The sequence below is a fragment of the Cetorhinus maximus genome, chromosome 22 (assembly GCF_964194155.1).
Source record: "Cetorhinus maximus chromosome 22, sCetMax3.hap1.1, whole genome shotgun sequence".
In the NCBI taxonomy this organism is placed as follows: domain Eukaryota; kingdom Metazoa; phylum Chordata; class Chondrichthyes; order Lamniformes; family Cetorhinidae; genus Cetorhinus; species Cetorhinus maximus.
Genome location: NC_135900.1, coordinates 38,916,889 through 38,938,730, shown reverse-complemented (window position 1 = coordinate 38,938,730; position 21,842 = coordinate 38,916,889). Strand labels below are relative to the sequence as shown.

The 21,842-nt window shown below is 44.2% G+C and overlaps 1 protein-coding gene across 1 annotated transcript in view; it reads right to left on the bottom strand.

Annotated features, from left to right (window-relative positions):
• The window catches only part of kcnq1.2 (potassium voltage-gated channel, KQT-like subfamily, member 1.2), an 877,535-nt gene that overhangs the window by 663,235 nt on the left and 192,458 nt on the right, over positions 1 to 21,842 (bottom strand). Inside the window, exons 9-10 of the mRNA XM_078568568.1 lie at positions 11,832 to 11,960; positions 2,367 to 2,529 (exon numbers count right to left, since the gene is read on the bottom strand). Of these exons, the coding sequence (XP_078424694.1) occupies positions 2,367 to 2,529; positions 11,832 to 11,960 (292 nt within the window). The remainder of the gene's footprint in view (positions 1 to 2,366; positions 2,530 to 11,831; positions 11,961 to 21,842) is intronic.

The window sequence follows — 21,842 nt, the reverse complement described above, 5'->3', positions numbered from 1 at the left end:
TGAAAACTATCAAAAAATGATCGATGAGAAATGCAGTGAAGTTAGCCAAGAATCAAGAGAGTAAGCCAAGCACAGTTCCTTCCTTACCTGCATGTCTCCCAGTCCCTGGCTGCAGTGCTCAAGCAAAGTTATCTTATTAAAGGCGGCACTCTAATTTCTATGCATGCCAGCAGGTTACATCTGTTTTAGGGCAATCATTACCCAATGGTAATTCAAATAAACTGAATCAGGCAACTCTTGTGTAATATCTTGCACACATCTTTTCCATTGCCATCTCACATATGAAAATTCATGCACATTTTTATTATTTTGTATTGTCTATAGTTTGTACTGTCCATTGGATCACTTGAGAAAATGCAGCAAAGGCCTTTCTGCTGAGTGACAATATAAGAGTCTCAGCTTAAAGCTCTTCCAACTCTGGTGGTATACTAATAATTCAAAGTAAGCCCTTAGGAATCCACCTGGGTCATCTTGTTCTTCAAAATTTGGAATCAGATTGGACATTGTGAAATTATTCTGTGCAGAATTATAAAGCAAATCAAATCTCAATTACCGTGTTACAGCTGATATGCATTTTCGCCCCAACAGTGCAAGAGCACATTGGAATTATTGTTATCTGATTTATGCTTACACAGAATCTTTACACACAGTCTGTGTTTCTTCCATTCCTCTGCTTTCAATCTGCAGCATTCTTTTTGTTAGAAATTCTACTAGAATTGTTCCTTTGTAGCTTTGAATTTCAGCACTTCTATCCTGTATGCATGTATACTCTTTCCTCTGTGGCCAAAAAGCTTGTGGTCTAAATTTTTCTGGACCCTGCAGGCATTTTGAACAATCAATGATTCTAAGTCCAGGCTGGCCATGTTGCTTTTGGAAACAGGCTGCTCTGACTTTTTTTTACAGCACTGAAGCTTTTTTAAACTAGTCCTGGCTTAGAACTGAATTTTTTGCTCACCCGTTTGATTCCGGGTGATTTGATTCTGCACTCTGTGGGCATTCACCATAGACCCCCACGGGATCTTGTGGAGTCCTCAGCTACACAGTGAAGTATTTTTTTTCTGTTCTGATTTTCTGTTTCCAATTCTGCCTTTATGATGTATGTTCGGCAGCTCTCACGAAGAGGTTTTCTATCTTGTATGGTTGAACATTATGTGTTTATTGATAACACATAACTATGTACGTATACACAAAGTATAGCCCAAGCTATGAGTTAACTCCATGCTTGCTTCTACACAGGTCTCTGTCCAGTCCACAGCACACTCTAGTCTCAGGTCATGTGTCTTTTTACATCACACTGGGGGTGGTACTGTTTCCCAGTACCACATTAACCCTTGCTATGCCAGAGACCCTTAAATCCCCACAATGGAGAGACAGGAGGCCACCACAAGGTGGAGATACTTGAAGAGTCTTGTTCAATGTCTTTTTTTTGGGATATGTTTTCCTGCTGAAAGATCTCTTGCAATTTATTCTGTTGCATATCAGTTTATTCGCTTAGCCTTACCTTACCTAAAGCACTCCATGCATATGTAGTAACCCCAATTCAAAAAAATAGATTAAGGCTAGAGCAGATATAGAAGGATGAGAAGAGGTCCTGCACCACCTTTAAATCCCACCTGGAAAAGGCACATGCAGCTCCATGTTTTATATCCTAGTCACTGCATTTCAGCCTATGGCTTTATCATATGCCCTCTACTTTTGAAGGTGATAGAACAAACATTCCACTAAACCATGCCTTAGGGTATAAACTGTTAAACAGATTTTTCAAAACTGAATGGATAAGTGACTAAAAACACAGATGCACTAGATTTATGGTAGTTAAAGACTTTACTATCCCTCCATAAAGAGCGAAAACAAGCAGCTGTAACTGTTGTGCTAAACTGCATTATGAACTAGATCTGGTACAAGACCCCTGAACAGTAACATAACAATTCACTGCTGAGCTTCTATGGAGTTTTTCTGACCTCAATGTCTCTGATAGCTTCATATGGACAACTCAGCTGGAACAATACTGGTTGAGATGTACTTTTAAAATTTTAACAGGACAAATGAAATTTATGCATATATTTCAAAATTAAGTTGAGTTGCCAATCAATAATATATTCAAACAAAGCCATGAGGTGCTAGATTTTGCATTGATTGGTTTGATCCCCTCCCCCACTGCCTTGAGTTGTCTGACTCAGGCATAAGAACGTTTCTCTCATTCTTACATGCCAAAACAAAGTGGTCATCTTCAATGAGTGAACTTGGGTTTTAACCCAGTTTGTGCTGTGACAACATATCATTGGCACAGCTAGTATTGGTGGAACTTTCAAGATGAATTACCAAGATGGTATTTTAATACACTATATAGGATACAAAAAAAATACCTGCTGGCTCATCAATAAAAAAGGTGACCTCTTTCTTGTCATCTTTTTCATCAATATGGTCATAGGTTATCTGTGGTACTGATAGTGCATTTTCTCCAATATTCATCATGAATGCTGTCTCATTATCTCGTCCCATTTTGCATTTTCTCTTATATTTCTTCACCTATAGATCAAAGAGAAGTATTAAGGGAAAAAAGCTGGTGAATACAATTCTAGGAAAAGGAACAACATTTTCTATCATCATGAGAACTGCTATTTGAAAAGTATTTACTTTATTAAAGGGCAACATTTGTACAGCCACAAAAGTGTAAGTATTTCATTGTTGTCAGCACCAACTGCTGATCCAGTGCACTTTTGGATATAGCTTGGTGCTGACAATTGTTTGCAACTTTGGATGAACTTAGCATATTTTTTCTACCAATTTAAATGGCAAGCACATGATCAAACATGCCACAAAAAGGTAAAGAAGAAATCTCCTTTGAAGGTAAGCGAAATTATTGGAAAAATGGTATTCAATGAGAATTTAGCATCCTCGATTTTAAACTGTCTAATTTAAATAATTAGAAAAAAATTAGCAATAGCTTGGCAACAGATAAAAGTGAACTCCAGTTAGTGCCACCAGCTCAAAGCAAGGCTTTTCCTTAAAAGTTTTAAAGATCTGAAATGTAAGTTTGCATTTGTGATTCCCAGTACAATGAGTTTGTCAGGAGCAGACACAGATGGGTAGATCTTACATTCCGGGCACCTGATTGGTTGATTGCACCATTGCCTCCCTCTTCCTGCTGGCTATTTCACAAAGTCCAAAAGGTACACAGAGAGAGCTCTGTGATCAGCAGCCTGAAGGAAGAAGACGGCTCAGTAAAGTCATCACGGTCCGACATTCTGAGGATCAGCAAATCCTTTTATGCCGGATTGTATGACGTGAAGCCCACGGACAGAACGGCCTCCCAGTCCTTCCTGTCCTCTATCACGGAGGTCTTAGACGACAGTACGCGGGAGAGCCTGGAGAAACCGCTAACTCCTGACGAACTGACTAAGGCCCTTGAGTCCTTCGAGAAGAGTAAAACTCCCGGAAGCGACGGCTTGCCGGCGGAGTTGTATTCGGCTCTGTGGGACTTGATTGGCCCAGACCTGCTAGGAGTGTACGAGAGTATGCTCCTGGCCGGCAGTATGTCAGAATCCATGAGGAAAGGCATCATCACCCTCATCTACAAGCACAAGGGGGAAAGGGAGGAAATTAGAAATTGGCGACCCATTTCACTGTTGAATGTGGACTATAAGATTCTGTCCAAGGTCATCGCCAATCGGGTCAAATCCGCTCTGGAATTGGTGATTCACCCTGACCAGACCTGCTCTGTGCCAGGCAGGAAGATCTCTGACAGCCTGGCGCTGCTCAGGGATACGATTGCCTATGTACAGGACAGGGGTGTGGATACCTGCCTCATCAGCTTGGATCAGGAGAAGGCCTTTGACAGAATATCGCACACCTACATGGGGGATGTGCTCTCCAAAATGGGGTTTGGGGAGGGAATTCGAAATTGGATCCAACTGCTCTACACTAACATCAGTAGCGCAGTCTCAATCAATGGGTGGGAAACAGATAGCTTTCCGATTAAATCTGGAGTCAGGCAGGGCTGTCCTCTCTCGCCTGTCCTTTTCGTGTGTTGCATAGAACCCTTTGCCGAGTCCATCAGGAAGGATCCGGGCATAAGAGGAGTGACGATCCCAGGCAGTGGAGGCACTCAGGTAAAAGCCTCCCTGTACATGGACGACGTCGCCGTCTTCTGCTCGGATCCGCTGTCGGTGCGCAGACTGATGCACATCTGCGACCAGTTCGAACTGGCCTCGGGAGCCAAGGTAAATCGTGGGAAGAGCGAGGCCATGTTCTTTGGGAACTGGGCTGACCGATCCTTTGTCCCCTTCACTGTCAGGGCTGACGGCCTGAAGGTGCTGGGGATATGGTTCGGAGGGACCGGGGCATGCGTTAGAAACTGGAAGGAGCGAGTGGCTATGGTGAAAAGGAAACTGGGCATGTGGGAGCGACGCTCCCTCTCCATTGCGGGTAAGAACCTGGTCATCAGGTGTGAGGCACTCTCGCTGTTGCTGTACGTGGCGCAGGTCTGGCCCATTCCAGACTCCTGCGCGATGGCGATCACTCGAGCCATCTTCCGCTTTATCTGGAGGTCGAAAATGGATCGTGTCCGCAGGGACGCGATGTACAAGCCTCTAGATAAAGGGGGAAAAAACGTGCCCAACATCGCCCTCATACTGATGGCCACCTTTGTGTGTGGCTGCATCAAGCGGTGCGTAGACCCTCAGTACGCAAACACCAAGTGTCACTACGTGCTGAGGTTCTACCTGTCCCCGGTGTTGCGAAGGATGGGTCTGGCCACGCTGCCGCGGAACGCTCCAAGTAGTTGGACCGTGCCGTACCACCTGTCCCTGGTGGAAAAATTTATGCAGAAAAACACCTTTGACCACAAGTCCATCAGGCAGTGGTCAGCACGTAACGTCCTAGAGGCCCTGAGGGAAAAGGAGAGGGTGGACCCTGTGGGATGGTTCCCCGAGCAGACTGTCAAAGTCATTTGGCAGAATGCCTCATCGCCAGAACTTTCCAACAAGCACCAAGACGTAGCTTGGCTGGTGGTGAGAAAGGCCCTCCCCGTCAGATCCTTCCTACACGCCAGGAGTCTCACCCCCTCTGCACGTTGCCCTCGAGGTGGCTGTGGTGGGGAAGAGACCGTTGTTCACCTCCTTGTGGATTGTGCCTTCGCAAAGAAAGTCTGGAGAGAGATGCAGTGGTTGCTGTCGAGGTTCATCCCGAGCAGTTCTGTGACACAGGACTCTGTGCTCTACGGGCTGTTCCCAGGGACACACACCGAGACAAACATCAACTGCAGCTGGAGGATCATCAACTCGGTGAAAGACGCGCTTTGGTCTGCCCGAAACTTGTTGGTCTTCCAGCGCAAAGAGTTGTCCCCGACCGATTGTTGCGGACTGGCACAATCCAAAGTCCAGGACTACGTGCTGAGGGACGCACTAAAGCTTGGGGCAGCTGCCGCAAAGGCGCAATGGGGAAGGGTCGCTGTCTAAGACCTTTCTGCCACAGCGCACCGAGATACTGGGAACTGTTTAGAGCCCCTCGGGCTGTACAGCTCAAAATGAAAGGCTGTAAAGGATTGTAATATTGTTTGTACTGATGCACCTGGTGATACATTTTGTAAAAGTTTAACCTGGATTGTACCCTTGTAATGGTGTTTTTGAAATGGTTTGGAATGTGATTGAAGATATTTTATGAATAAAGTATATTTTTACAAAAAAAAAAAAAAAAAAAATTTCACAAAGTCCAGGCCTCATTTAAATGCTGCTATGCATCCCTTTGCAGTTCTTTGAAGCTTACCGGCTTCAGTTTGGCGTATATTGGGGGGGTTTGAACACCATGCCAGCTGACAGAAAGGTAGTTATAGGGGTGAGAGGTGTGCTAATCATGGCAAGGAGGGCTCATCCTGGCCCCACAAAAATAATTCCACTTACTTTTATGTGGCCTCTTCCTCTTCGCTACCCAATTTTATAGAAGGGATGCTGATCACATGCTCTTTGCAATTATTAATGAAGCTTCTGCCTGATTCAGGTAGGTTTCTCTGCCACCATATGGATGGCCCAAGTTAAAGTAGCAGCACAGGACAAACGTACCAATATGATGACCACCTTAATTTTAACTTTAGAACTAACCCTATTTCTGTCAGGTGGAGTGAGTTAAAATTGACGCCAGAATACTGGGATATAAACTCCCCACATGAATAGGGGAAAAGTACAAAGATGAGTTACATGAGGCCACTCCACCATATTTGGAAACAGATATGTCTTAGGCCTTTCACACCTTATCTCAGACACAGAATAATGCAAAAGGTCTATGGGAAGAAAAGAAAAAGCACCAGCTAAAACAAGGAAAATCTCCAAGCACTTTGCTCTTGTCGGAACTAGACTAAACTAAACCAAATTAAAACAAATTAACTGATTTTCTGGCTACCAAAAGCATCTGTAACACAATTCTTATGAGTGAGAAACAGAAATCAGTGCTATTAACCAAAATAAAGTATAGGAACAACTGATAAACTACTGGAGATATACTTCAGATGTCTCATGTTCAGTTAAAAAAATTCTAATACATAATTCTTATGCTCCTGCGTAGCAGCTGTCTAAATTGTGACCAATGAATTTAGCTTACACATTGAAACAAAAAAACATAGTCATGTGTCAGATATGATAAGTAAATATTTATGACATGCGTCACGTAAGAATTGAAAAACTGATATACTGTAATAAACTGCATCATTAATTAAAGTGCTGAAATATGTCAAAGTACAAATGCAACTGTCTTGAACAAATACTTTGTAATTAAAGTTACACCATCCTTTAGCCCTTTATGAGGCTTGGCTCCGTATCAACTTTGCAAATATATTGCTGGTCTTGATAAGGCTGTTACTTTGAATAGTGTGGAACTTGCAGAAAAAAATGAGCTGGATTTTGTCAATAGCATGCCATTCCTGAAGTCATAACCAGAACTGTGAGCCACTTCTGTTCTCTCCCTTTTTTTGCCGGTTCCCACGCGATTATAATTAAAATTCTAAGTGCAGCGATGTGCATGCAAAACACATTCAATTTAGCGGCCGGGGAAGGTTTTCATTGATGAAACCCGCCGTCAGTTGACAATGTTGCATCTATGGGCTACTTATTAAAGAGTCTCCTGGTCAAACAGGGAGACTGCGTCACAGCCAGAACTTCCCTGCCCAACTCCATTGCTATTAACATAAGACTTGAGAGCACAAAAATGGCGTGGGTGTTTTTCAAAATTAAGGGTTGTAACTTCCAACTAGCGTCGGAAAGTGCTGGCCTGCTGAAATTAGAAGAAATAAATACCGACTTAACTGGTCTTAAAAATTACATTGCCTTTTCCATTTGTTGGAGTTGCCTGGGGACGGCATCAAAAAACTCCTCGCAGGTCCCCGCAAAGTCTAACTCCAACAGGTTCTGGGAGGCCAGGCCCCTTTTTTACGGCACTTGCTGCCATGAAGTAGGTAAGTTTAAAGGACAAGGGACATTGACAGGCCAGGGAGAAGGTAAGTGTCTAAGGTAAGTGGATAGGGTTTGTGGTTTGAGGGTGTCTGGGGAGGTCCGGGGGTTTGCGTGGGGTGGGTCAGCCGGAGGCCCAGTGGGTGGGGTGGGGTCAGAGGTCTGGGGTTTGGGGGGGGGGGTCAGTTTGAGAATGGAAGCAGTCGGAGGTCCATGGGGTTATTGAGGGTCAGTGGCAAGTGAGTGGGATCAGGAGATGGGGGTTGTTGCCGGGGGGGCGGTGGGGTGCGGTCTGAGATCCGGGGTGGGTGGGGGTCAAGTGATTGGGGGTCCAAGGGTGGGGTCTGAGGTCCTGGGGAGGTTGTGGGGGGGTCAGAGGGTGGCCAGGGGTCCCAGGTCAGGGTGGGGGGGGGGTCCTAGATTGGGAGAGGAGGTCAGTTGGAGGTCCGGAGGGGACCAAGGTCCAGGGGGGTTCATGGAAGGGGGGGGGGGTCAAAGGTCCGGAGGTGGTAGGTGGGAGTCGGAGTTCTGGGGCTGTCGGAGGTCGGGGAGGGGGCCTGGAGGGTGTCGGAGGGTGGGGGGGTCAGAGGTTGGGGAGCAAAGTGCAATGTCGGAGGTGGAGGTTGATTGGAGGCGGAGGTTGGTCGGAGGTCAGGGGAGCTTGCGGGGGTGGGGTGGTGGCGGGCGAGGTCCGGTGTGGAGGGAGGGTTCAAGGTCTGGGTCAGTCGTCGGGTGGGGGGGGCGGGGTCTGAGGTCTGGAGGAGTTGGGTGGGAGTTGGAGGTCTGGGGGTGTCTGAGCTCAGGGGGTTTGGGGGTGTTCCCAGCACACTGCAGCTGTCCAGAGGAGGTGTGTACTTCTGGGCAATTGCTGTGCAAACCCTTACCTGGGAGCTTACCAGAGAGATTCCACAGTGCAATTTTGGGGTAACACCCAAATCCGACACTGGGGAGCGTGAAACTTATGGGCCTATGTTTCACTTGTAAATATTTCACATTACATTGGTTTCACTTTATTCATGTGTGAATCATCATTATTTGTTGAGATTAACTTAGTCAGAGAGCTAAATGGAATGACACACTTCATGGTTGGCATGTATTCATGGTTATAGGGGAGTTAGGGACATTTTCCTTTGTGTGGAAGAAACAATGTGGTGTTTCTTTGTACACTCTTTGTTGAATGTTCATGTTAGTGTCCAGTGTTGTGTACTCACCACTCTGTGAGACATGGCCGGTAGACTCAGGTGGCCCTACCTCCTATGCATTGTAAAGGATATTGTCCAAGATCACTCTCAGCAGGAGTAATTGAAATGTTGAAGTTGAACTCAAAGCCCTGTAAGGATGCTGCCAACCAATACGCCCTAAGATGAACACACATTTGGACAGTACTGCACCACCCTTTAGGCCATTCATTTTCTTGCCCTGACTGACTGTCCCCACCAGCAGCACCCCCCCACCACACAACACACCCAGGACGCCAGGTCCTTCCCACTTTTTTGAAGTTTATTCTTTCATGGGATGTTGACAACACTAGCTGGGCCAGCATTTATTGCCCATCCCTAGTTGCCCTTGAGAAGGAGGTGGTGAGCTGCCTTCTTGAACTGCTGCAGTCCATGTGGTGTAGGAACACCCACAGTACTGTTAGGAAGGGAGTTCCAGGATTTTGACCCAGCGACTGTGAAGAAACGGTGATATAACTCAAATTCAGGATGGTGAGTAGCTTGGAGGAGAACTTGAAGGTGGTGGGGTTCCCATGCATCTGCTGCCCTTGTCCTTCTAGGTGGTAGAGGTCGTGGGTTTGGACTTCACTTTTCTCCATGCCTCTGACCCCACCCTCTGTCCTCCCCTGGATCTCTCTTCCAATATCCTTGCCCCCAACCCATTCCACAAACCACCCCCCCCCCTCACCACTGACTCACTCTTGCCAGTCTGAACCTCTGTGCAACAGTCCATTTATCTCAAGGATACTTAGGGAAGGGCAATAAATACTGGCCTAGCCAGCGACACCTACATCCCATGAAAGAATAAATAAAAATGAGTCTCCTGCTTCTCTCCCTTGTGCTGTAGAGTTAAACAAGGAAAACGGCTGACCTTACATGTAACTGCACAAGGCCGACAGATGCATGCTACCTTTAACCAATCATAAACCGGGTGCCACGAAACTCTCATGTGCCACTGACTTTATCTTGAAGGTAGGACTTTATTGAAAATTGTTTCCTGTTAATGAGTATTCATGGCAAGCAAATGTATTACAAGTATGAGCCCGCCATAGGTCGACATAATATTAAACACACTGCAAACACGCCACCGACTTTATCACTGCATCTCAACCACCATTGGGAGATCGAAGTCTTGCATCCCTCCAAATCACTCCACATAGCATATTTCCTGCTTTTGTGGGCTCCATAAAACTCCCCCCAATTCATATCCCAGTGGACAGCATTCCATAGCCACCATTATACTCTTCTCCTTCTTGAGTTCTCTGCCTTAAGGCAGGTCCGACCCACAATGCTGCAATCTCCATCATGGGTAGGGCTCACTCAATATTTTTCATTAATGTGCACCATCATCATCATGGGGGAAGTTAGATTTCTGGAATATTACATCTATTTTTCATACGTTCGCCTCTCACAAGTTAACTGTTTACACCAGGACCATATTTCAGGTTAAAATAACTATTTACTTCAAAATTTAACATAAACCTCTTTTTTATAGACTGAGTCTACAAAATAAGTTCATCAATGTACTTGATGCAGTTGACAGTATGGCAGCCAACTCCTTTCTCTGTGACATGGTATGCAAATATCAGTAAAATTTCCACATTAATAAAATAATTCTGGTTTTTACATTTTTTAAACTCTGACTAAATAAACATTACACAAAGAACAGATTATTAGACAATTGCAGTTCCACTTTCAGACTTAAGTGAATCATGGACTTGACTAGTCCAAAGACACTCGTATGCCATGCAACCAATTTCTCAAACTCCCCATCATCACAGTGTTGAAAGGCATCTGCATTCCACAAGACAATGGGTTTTGAAACAGTAAAACCCTTGGGAAAAAGCTTCAAAGCATTAATGGCTTTTGGGGCCTATAAGTCATATATTAATCTTCTTTTGATCTAACAATTGACTTGTTTGGAATGTGTATGTGTAAGTGACCTAGCTGTGAACTCTCAAAGAGTTTCACGTTTTTTTTCCCTAGCCTTTCTTCCTCTTTTCTTTTCTCCTTAGGGTTCAGTAGCCACCAGGCAACCTGTTGCAGCTAGGAGGCATGATGATCTGGAATGTGGGCCTTTTACCCAACTGCTGTTGATGCACTCTGTGGTGGTTAGGTGACAAAATTCAAAGTTCCAGCTAGTCAAACCAGACATTACGTTCAACTTTCCCCCTCCCATTTCATCCCCAAGGAATGCAATTAGCTAGTGAGTTTGAATGAAATGCAGCGCTGTTCAAACAAACATACTTCTTTATTACAATTCAAATAAATGTTGGGTACGAGTTTACTACCAGTCATATCTATTTTACTAGAATGTAGACATTATACTGAAGAGAGTTCTGAAATTGTGAACTAATGTAAATAAACTTGCACTGCAAAGCAGTGTAAGCCGCCAATTTTCAATTTCTATACATAAAATGGTCCCCTCGCTTTCAAGTGCACCTCATGTCCACAAAAGTTAGAATTTTACATTAAAAATGGGTAATTCCATTTAATTTTAGTACACACTTCAACTTCATAACTGATTACTTTGTTACTCTTAAAAACAAATTTGCAGGAAATATAAAAATGACATCTATTTTCAAATAGTCAATAAGCTTTCCCTTAAAGCTCCCTGAACAGTCATATTCCTTCGCTTTGTGCAGCTCTCTGTACTTCACAATTTGCTCCTCACTACCAGTTCTAGCTACAACGACCAGCTGACAGAAATTTCTAATCTACTGAACAGCACCACAACCTCAGGAATTTTAGCCTGAAACATGGGGCATAGAATTCATTCCCAGAACAAAGTGACACAAGCTCAATTTATCACCTCGAGGGGAACATATTTTCATACTTTGCATATGCCTTCCTAAACTGGTGCTGTTATCTGTATATGAACAGTAAGTATGTTTTTCTTTTATTCATTCATGGGTTATGGGTGTCACTGGCTAGGCCAGCATTTATTGTCCATCCCTAATTGCCTTTGAAAAGGTGGTGGTGAGCTGCCTTCTTGAACCGCTGCAATCCATGTGGTGTTGGTACACCCACATGGTATTAGGGAAGGAGTAATATAAAATACATGATAATTTTTTCTTCAAATATTTGTTGTAACTGGAGTACAAATTTAGGGTAATGGCTCAAAATAAATATAAATTGTACTGCTAATTGAAACCTTAAATGTAACAAATATTACCTGTTTCCTCATGTATGGGCTGGATGGCGTTGCTGATGTTTTGGAACTGTAATCCGGAGGCATTACATACATCTTCCAGGTGGCTGTGGAGCTGTGGGTCTTCTCTGCAGCATAACATCGCCATAAGGTCTATAAAAGGCAAGATTATTATTTTACAATGTTTAACTACAGTTGTTTAAACTGCCATGATCCATTACTGTGTAAGGTAGTAAATTACAAGTATTAGAAAAACGCCACAAAGAAAACATAATAGTCTGTTAAAATGCTTATGAAATCTAAAGGGTTTAATAATGAGGGCAGGTGGCATAAACTTAGCTTGCGTTCTCTTGAGTATAGAAGATTGAGGGGTGATTTAATCGAGATGTTTAAAATAATAAAAGGATTTGATGGGGTAGATGAAGAGAAATCGTTCCCTCTGATGGGAATCCAGGACATTAAAATTGAAATTAGATCCAGACCATTCCAGAGTGAAATCAAGAAGCAGCTTTTCAAAGGGTAGTAAAAATTTGGATCTTTCTCCTGCAAAAAAATGCGGTTGTTGGTCAATTGGAATTGTTAAGACTGAAATTGATAGATTGTTGTTACATAAGCTCTGTCAAAGCTCTGCAGTCCTAACACATCTAGTCATGAACAGTGGAGGATAATTAAACAACTAACCAGAGGAGGAAACTTCACAAACATTCCCATTCTCAATGATGGGGGAGCCCAGAATGTTTGTGCAAAAGACAAGGCTAAAGCAGTTGCAAGAATCTTCAGCCAGAGGTGCCAAATGAATGATCCAAGCCAGCCTCCTCTTGAGGTCCCCCACATCACAGATGCCAGTCTTCAGCCATTTCTATTCATTCCACATTGTCAAGAAATGGCTGAAGGCATTGGATACAGCAAAGGCTCTGGGCCCTGACAATATCCCAGCTGCAATACTGAAGCCATGTGCACCAGAACTGGTCACACCCTCAGCCAAGCTATTGCAGTACAGCTACAACACTTGCATCTACCTGACAATGTGGAAAATTGCCAGGTACGCCCTGTCCACAAAAAAGCAGAACAAACCCAATCCAACCAATTATCACCCCATCGGTCTATTCTCAATCATCAGCAAAGTGATGGAAGGTGTCATTGACAGTGCTTTCAAGCAGCACTTACACAACTATAACTTGCTCACCAATGCTCAGTTGGGTTCCGTCAGAGCCACTCAGTCCCGAACTCATTGCAGCCTTGGTCCATATATGGACAAAAAAGTTGAATTCCAGAGGCAAGGCGAGAGTAACTGCCATTGATATTGAGGCAGCATTTGACTGAGTGTGGCATCAAGGAGGCATAGCAAAATTGAAGTCAATGGAAATCAGAGGGAAAATTCTCCATTGGTTGGAGTCATAATTAATAGAAAGGAAGATGGTTGTAGTTGTTGGAGGCCAATCATCTTAGCCTCAGGATATTGCTGCAGAGGTTCCTCAGGATAGTGTCCTAGGGCCCAACCATATGAAGCTGTTTCATCAATGACCTTTCCTCCATCATAAGATCAGAAGTAGAGATGTCCACTGATAATTTCACAGTGTTCAATACCATTCAAGATTCCTCAAATACTGGAGCAATCCGTGCCCACAGTCAGCAAGATTTAGACAACATTCAGGCTTGGGCTGATAAGTGGCAAGTAACATTAAAGCCACAAAGGTGTCAGGCGATGACCATCTCCAAAAAGAGAGAATCTAACCCTGACATTCAATGGCATTGCCATTGCTGAATCTCCCACCATTAACATCCTGGGGGTTACCATTGACCAGAAATGTAACTGGACCAGCCATACAAATATTGCAGTTACAAGAGCAGGTCAGATGCTGGGAATTTTGTGGCAAGTAACTCACCTCCTGACTCCTCAAACCTGTCCACCATCCACTAGGCACAAATCAGAGTGTAAAGGAATACTGTCCACTTGCCTGGATGACTGGAGCTCTATTAACACTCAAGTAGCTCATTACCACCTTCTCAGAGGCAATTATGGATGGACAGCAAATGCTGGTCTTGCCAGCTACATTCACATCCCATGAAAGAACTGAAAAGAAAATACGGGTATCAAGGGATATGGACAAAAGGCAGGCAAATGGAGCTTAGGTACAGATAATTGATTTGAGGAACAGACTCAAAAGTCCTGTTGAAGGGTCATGAGGACTTGAAACGTTGACTCTTTTCTTCTCCACCGATGCTGCCAGACCTGCTGAGTTTTTCCAGGTAATTCTGTTTTTGTTTCAAAAGTCCTGTTCCTATGTGAGAATTTTCCCAAACTGATATGTGAATTACTTATCCGGTGAACATTTCAGACAATTGTCAAGTCAAGTAACACTGAATGGATAAACCTGTGACACCTAATTGCTAGCTATGTAGGCCCAAATCACTTGTTGGCTTATTCTTCTTCAGTCACCAAGTTTTTTCACGTCTCCTGGTTCTGCTGTGCAGTTCAGGTAATTAGACTAAAATATAAAAGATTTTTAAGAACACGGCTTTTTGGCTCAAACTGTCTATTTGAGATGTACCTTTCACAGTAGATCTCAAGAATGTCTAAGCACCAGCTTAGCATGCGCCTCAATCCCTTCTATTTGCAGAAATGCTCCAAATTATTTATTGCACCATTTATATTGTCAATTATCCCAAGTGTGTAAGAAAAAGATCCACCTAATCTCCTTCCTAGATTTGAATTTATTTCCCTGATATTTAAACCTTTACAAAGCAAAATACGCTTGTTAAAAGCACATAAGGAACTACTGAGTCCAGACCTTACTGTTGCATATACTATGATATTCAATGTACATAGTTTGGATAATTTTGTGTTGTGCAGTCAAGGCAGTTCATGCAATATATAGATAACAAAAAGTTAGTGTGTTTGGCTTGATTGCCATATGCTTTTACCAGTTGACGTGTCACGTTGCTTAAGTAATTGAGAAGTAATCAAAATTTAAAATAAATATAGCACAAGTTAAACATCTTTTCTGACTCTACAGTCTAGACTTCCTGCTTGCCACCTGCTGATTTTTTGGCATATCTGAGTTGGCAGGTGGCAGAAAGATACTGAGTATTGCTCAACCCCTCCCAACCCGTTACAAAAATCAATTTCAAGCCGACTGACTTAAATACAGGCTGTCCCCGCAGTAGTAACACGTTGGGGCATAAATAGAGTGGAACTTTGGGCCTCAGTGGGAGAAAGTCTGGCCTCGGGAGCTGCTGGTCTATCTGATTGGCCGGCAGCTCTAGCAGTCCCAGCAGTGCCAGAACCCAGTAATAGGTGTTGCCAGGACCGCAAGCAGGCCCCAGAAAGAAGAGTAATGGATTCCAGACTAAGGTAAGTACTGGGCTTTTAGGGCGGGAAGGGACCAGGCACCCGGTGGGGTGGGGGAGGGCTGGCGTGGGAGTTGGGGGTACAGGAGGCAGGGGGGCACAAAGGAGATGTATCATCTTGGGGAGGGGGGGTGCCCACGATGCGCACAGGACACCCCCAGAAGGACATAACCCCCTTCCTTCCTGCCTTTTAACCAGTTTGGCCAAAAAAAACAGCCTGCCCACTCCCACCTGTCTGCCTGCACCAACCATGTTATGTCATAGGAAGCATAATATTCGGGCTTGTTAACATGCTTAATTGCCCGTTAATTAGTTTTTTTATAAATGGCGGACGGGCTGCTGATTTCAGCGGCTGCCTGCCTACCGTTTCCTGGGGACCGGGCTGAGGTGGGCGGGAAGGCAGTGGGGTAGCCACCTAACATGTCTTACAAGGCACCCCCCTCCCCCCCCCGCCAAAAACAGGCCCAGCACAGGGCCATAAAATCCAGCCCAATGATTTGCGAATCATGGAACTGCATCCTTTTACTTATATGCCGTTTGAGCAGGCAAAATGCATGTTGAGGAAAGTCAAATATACATTTAGGCAATTAAATGAGCTTATAGAAGTTAATGTACAGATGATACACTATTATAGATTTTGTAATAAAAACAAAAAATACTGGAAAATCTCAATAAGTCAGGCAGCATCTATGGAGAGAAACAGAGTTAATGTTTCAGGCTGATGACCTTTCATTGGAACTGTTCTTGGGAAACTGTTTCAGGGCTTCTTGAGTGTTGTTGCAGCTCCACTCAACCAGGCAAGTGGAGAGTATTCCATCACACTCCTGACTTGTGCCTTGTAGATGGTAGACAGGCTTTGGGGAGTCAAGAGGTGAATTGCCCTCTGCAGAATTCCCAGCCTATGACCTGCTCTTGTAGCCATAGTATTTATATGGATGGTCCAGTTCAGTTTCTGGTCAATGGTAAGCCCCCATAATGTTGATGATAGAGGACCCAGTAATGATAATGCCATTGAATGTCAAGGGGAGATGATTGGGTTCTCTCTTGTTGAAGATGGCCACTGTCTGGCACCTGTGTGGTGTGAATGCTACTTGCCACTTACCAGCCCAAGCCTGAATGTTGTCCAGGTCTTGCTGCATATGGCCATGGACTGCTTCAGTATCTGAGATGTCGCGAATAATGCTGATTTGAAATAGGCGATCTTTGTGGTATCATGACTATGTGTTCAGGAGCTCATCCTGGGTCAGATAGATACCAAAGTTGCAAACTGTCTGGCTTAGTCTCAGACAATTACTAGGGAGAAAGATGAAGTCAGCAGCTAGAGAACAGAGTTTGTAGGACCAAAAATATTGGCTTCAATCTTCTCAATATTTATTTTGAAGAAATTTCTGCATATCTAGTACTGAATGTTTGATAAGCAGTCTGATAATTTAGCAACAGTGAAGGTGTCAAGAGAAGTGGGGTGATGTAGTTCTGGGTAATGTCAGCTTACATGTGAAAACTAATGCTGCACTTTTGAATGATGTCAAAAAGGGGCGGCATGAGAAATATGAACAAGGAACAGGAGTAGGCCATTCAGCCCCTCAAGCCTGCTCTGCAAAATAGGAGGGAGCCAGGATAAATCCTTGGGAGATACCCAAAGTAACAGTGTGAGAGCAGGAAGATATGCCATTGAAAGTAATACTCTGGCTATAAAGCCAGTAGAGAGATGTTGGAGAAGGGTGGTCAACCATATCAAAGGCTGCGGACAGGTTGAGAAGAATGAAGAGGTATAGTTTACCTATGAGGAGGGATAGTTTATCTCTTATTTAATTACCAAGATTTCTCTAAGATTACTAAAGTCATAGTTTACTGGGCAGCTGTAATCCCAGCACTCCAATATGCTTCGGAGACTTGGACCACCTGCAGCACTGGAGAAATGCCATGAGTTGTGCCTTCACAAAATCCTCCAAATCTGATGGAAAGAAAGGTGGTCCAATAGCAATGTCCTCTCCCAAGCCAATATGTCCAGCATCAAGGCACTAATCACTCAAAACCAGCTCCAATGGGTGGGACATGTCAATCGTATGCCCAACAACAGACTCCAGAAGCAATTGGTCTACTTGGAAATCAGTCAAGGCAGAAGACTCCCAGGATAACAGTGGAAACACTTTAGGGATGTCCTCAAAGCATCCCTGCCAACTCATGAGAGACCCTGTCTTGTGACTGATCAAAATGGAGACATTATTTCGGAAGGCACCAATAACATCAAAAGACTTTGTCGAGAGTGCACAGAGGCAAAGTCAAGACGTCGGAGAGAACACCCAAACCTCCAAACACCTCATTTTCCTGATGCTTCAAGTACCACCTGCTCCACATATGGCACAGTCTGCAGATTACCATTTAATCAGCTATCTCAGAACCCATCAAACCAGGGTGGAAGCAAGTTATCCTTAATCCCGAGGGACTGCCTAAGAAGACTATGATCAATTACATTAAGTTCCTCAATCTCAATGGACCCTTGGTTCTCCACTATTTTTGTATGTTTTTTCACGTCTTCTACTGTGAAAAAAGATACAAAATATTTGTTTAATGCCTCTGCCATTTCCTTATCCTCTGCATAATTTATTCTGTCCCAGCCAGTAAGGGGCCCACATTTACTTTTCTTACTCTGTTCCTTTTCACATACTTGTAGAAACTCTTACCATCTCTTTTATATTTCTTGCTTGTTTACATTCATATTCTATATTCTCATTCTTAATCAATTTCTTGGTCATCCTTTGCTGGTTTCTAAAACATGCTCAATCCTCAGCTTTACAAATCTTTTTGGCATAATTTTAAGCCTCTTTGTTTAATCTAATACTATCCTTAACCTCTTTAGTTTGCCACAGGTGGATTATTTTCCCATTGCATTCTTATTTCTTTGCTGCTATGATATCGAGCATTGGCCTGCATGATTCATTTCATGTCAACTGGACATTGAGGGACTGGAACCCCTTTCAGTTGTGGTATACCTCAGGGTTGACATACAGCACCCACAAAGCAATGTTAGGTCCAGTTAATGGCATCGTCCATCATGGGGAAGCCTGTTATCCTTACAAAGACATGTGCCCACCTGCTGCTCTCCAGTAAGAGGGAATGAAATGTAGTTAGCTCTCTTCAAATAGAGACTGTCAGCAACATCCCTTACACAAGCTGCAGGATGCTGCAAATATCTTCTATTGCAGCCTAGAAGGAGCCAGGTGCACAAAAACTCATGGCGACTGTCACCCTCACAGCCAAAGTGGTCCTTGTCCTGCACAGAGGTTAAATTTGTGCCTGCAGCAGGTGGCAGATTTTAGTGAGGTCTAACTGAAATGCAGACATCTTACACATTGTTCCCTGCTAAGGTTCCGCGAAGCAAATTGCTTCCCGCACACTCTGGGCAGATTTAGCCTCCTGCTATGAGCCCTTCTTCACCTATTCCTCCCTCATCTAGCAGCTTTCTCTGTTCTGTGTTGCCTCTGCTCATTCTCCAAATCATGCTGTATTCCAAGGCAAAAACCGACTAGTGTATCTATGTCTGGGAGCAACTGGTTTGCACAGAAGCCTTCAAGTCAGGACCAAGTCCTTCAGCACCTGCCATCCCCATCCCTGTAGACTTTACCAAATTTAAAGACTCTGGGATTTCCCAAATGCTTGTAGAATCATAGCAGCAGCCAAACAGCCTGCAGAAATCAATATGCAACTACATTAAAAATAGTTGATGATCTCTTTAAATAGAACTGGCGAGAAGTTCCTTACTGCTGCTGGATGCATGTTCAGCTATGCTTGATTCAGAAAGTATGTTGGCTGGAGCCCGGTGCTCCAAAATGTCAGCGCTGGCACCAAATCAGTATTACACACAGATTTGGCATCATAATCTGCCTACTCTGCATACTTCAGACCGATGCTCATTGTACACATGCTAACACTGTCACCAAAGTGTGTGCACACATACCGTAGATGCAATTTTGGGCTTCTAAGACTCCTTGTAGTGTACAATATATGGGCACTATGGATTGAATTTTGAACTAAAATCTTTCAGGATAAAATAATGCCCCCAAAATTCCCACAGTAAACAAACGGTATCTGCTGTTAGACTTGCCTTTGCCTGCTTAATCTGCAATTTGTGGGAAGTGCGACATGGGCCAGGATATTTAGGTTGGCGAGCGGGAGGCGGGGCCCACTTACCGATGCGTAAAAAGACGCGGGATGACATTGGGCGAAACTCCCGACATCACCCCGCGTCATTTCAATTTTCAGGTTGGTGGGGGTGCAGTCGAATCAGCTGTGCGCCCGCCGACCTGTCAACGGCCTATTGAGGCCATTTAAAAACTAATTCAAGTAATTAATGGACCTGCCTGTCCAACCTTAAGCTTGGCGGGCAGGCCGGAAGCCCTGTCGGGCTTCAGAAAAAGCAGGAAACCTCATCCAGGGGCAGAATGAGGTTTCATGGGGGTTTTAAAAAATTTAATAAAAGTTTGATTAAAAGTGATGGACATGTCCCAACTCATGTGACAGTGTCACATGAGGGGTCATGTCAGGGAAACTTTATTTTTGTACATTTACCATTTTTAAATTTGGCACTGATCTCCCTGAGGCAGCACTTAGCCTCAGGGAGATGCGTGTGCTCTTTCGCACAAGCGCAAAAGAGCGCAGTCTGGGCTGAGGGAATCTCCCCCCCGCCCGCACAGGGAGCGCATAGTGCTTCCTGGCGGACATAACGCTGGGCGGGCCTTAATTGGCCTGCCCACGTAAAATGGCGGAGCGCCCCCAATAGGGGGTGCCGATCAGAGGCGTGCCTGCACGCGCCCACACTTCCCCCCCAACAGGGGGAAAGTTCTTCCCATGGAAAGGCACCCTCTATAGGGAATTAGGGAACAGGGAAAGCAACTGCGTATCTCCTTCAACAATCAAACTGAAGGACTGTGAAATTAACAGCACAATGTCTGAACAAGAAAGTATAAGTTAAAATGATGAATTCAGTGTCAGATCAGGTACAGAAAGAGAAATAAGAAGAGAGAAAAAAGAGATAGACAAAGTAAAAAAATGGTTTTAATTTTATTAAATATCTAACAATTCAAATAGAAGGAATGAGACTTCACACTTGTTATAGCTAATTTTAGTACCAGAGAGGTTGACTGGCAGCAATTAAGACATCACCTTGTTAAAAGGGTATAAGAGGCAGCTTAGACTTGAAATGACTTGATGTAACTTGCTGTAGCGAGTTTACTTCAGCCTGAATTTTCACACAGAAAATGGTTGTGGAGGCACGAGAGAGTGTTAGTGCATGTGCTGTGGAGGCACGAATCTAGAAGTCCCACCCCTGACCCGGCACCCGCCATTTTTGTGGGGAGGTGGGGTTGCTGGGGTAATGGGGGGCAGATTCTAGTTAGCACATCCTTGGTTCATGGAGTTAACTGCACATGTTAAAGTGTAGCTGCCTCAGTCAGATCTGATTTTCATTCGTAGGATGTCCAAAACATGACTTGTGCACTTTAGACCTGGTAGGAGAAAGTCTAAACTTACCAGAGTTCTTTGGAGAGGTAGGGAACTCTTTCGGAGAGGTAAGGTGCACTTTTGAATATGGTCCCGGGACACCTTTGGGAAAGGTCAGATGCTTTTTGGGAGAGGTAAGGTACCCTTTGGGAGAGGTAAGGTGCTCTTTGGGAGAGGTCAAGTGCCCTTTGGGATTGTTTAACATAGACAAGAAAGTGTGTAAAAAGTGACAAGCTCATTTGAACTGTCAAGAGACCCGTCAAGAAAGCTTTCAAGAGATCTCTCAAGAGACCTGTCGAGAGAACTGTCAAGAGAACTGTAGAGAGAACTATCAAAAGAATTATCAAAGGGAACTGTCAAGGAATTTAAATCTCCTGCCCTTGAAAAAAATTGCCGCACTGTTTAAAAAAGTCAATGCTTTCTATTTCACTTTGCCTATTGACATAAGCCTGAGAGCTTCTATTATAGGATAAGAGCTGCATGACTGATTTCACAACCTATCATAATCACAGTAGGGTGCCTGTCAGTTCAGTTTGATTGGCAGTACCCAGTGCTTATAAAGTCTTTGAAGTGGGACTATGAATACAAATGCTTGTTTTTATAAGGGATTGAAGGAAGTTAAATGTAGTGAATGGGTTTTTAATCAATGAGAGTGCTTTTTTTTGGAAATAGTGAATTCATCAATAGTCACTTATGAACTTTATTTAATTTCAGCATGAGTCCTGGTGTCTGCACATGGTGGATACTAGGTGAGTTTGCATGGAGTGTTTGAAGGCAAAGGGTAGTGGGTGGGGGAAGCATGAGTTGACACTAAGTTGGCATAGGGGCTCTAAGGGCTTTGTGGATGAGTGGGGGGCATGGGTTGGCATAGTATAAGGGGCCATGGGCACCAGGTGGGAGGCATGCGGTGGCATGGGCTGGGATGGATGTGGCAAGGGGAATGTGTGGGGGTGAGTGGATGTGATGGGTGATGATCGGAGGGCTGTTTTTCATTTTCATCCTTTCTTTCGTAGGTTCAACAAAGAGCCAAAGCACCAAAGCCAGTCTACCGCGCAGCCTGCCTCTGCACCCGGCAGCCGCCAAACTCTATCCGGGGTGGTGGCCATGGCTCTCATTTTCACCCAACCCCCCAGCATGAAAATCTGAACTGCTAGGGCACGTTCCCCTGGTTGTATTTGCAGAGCC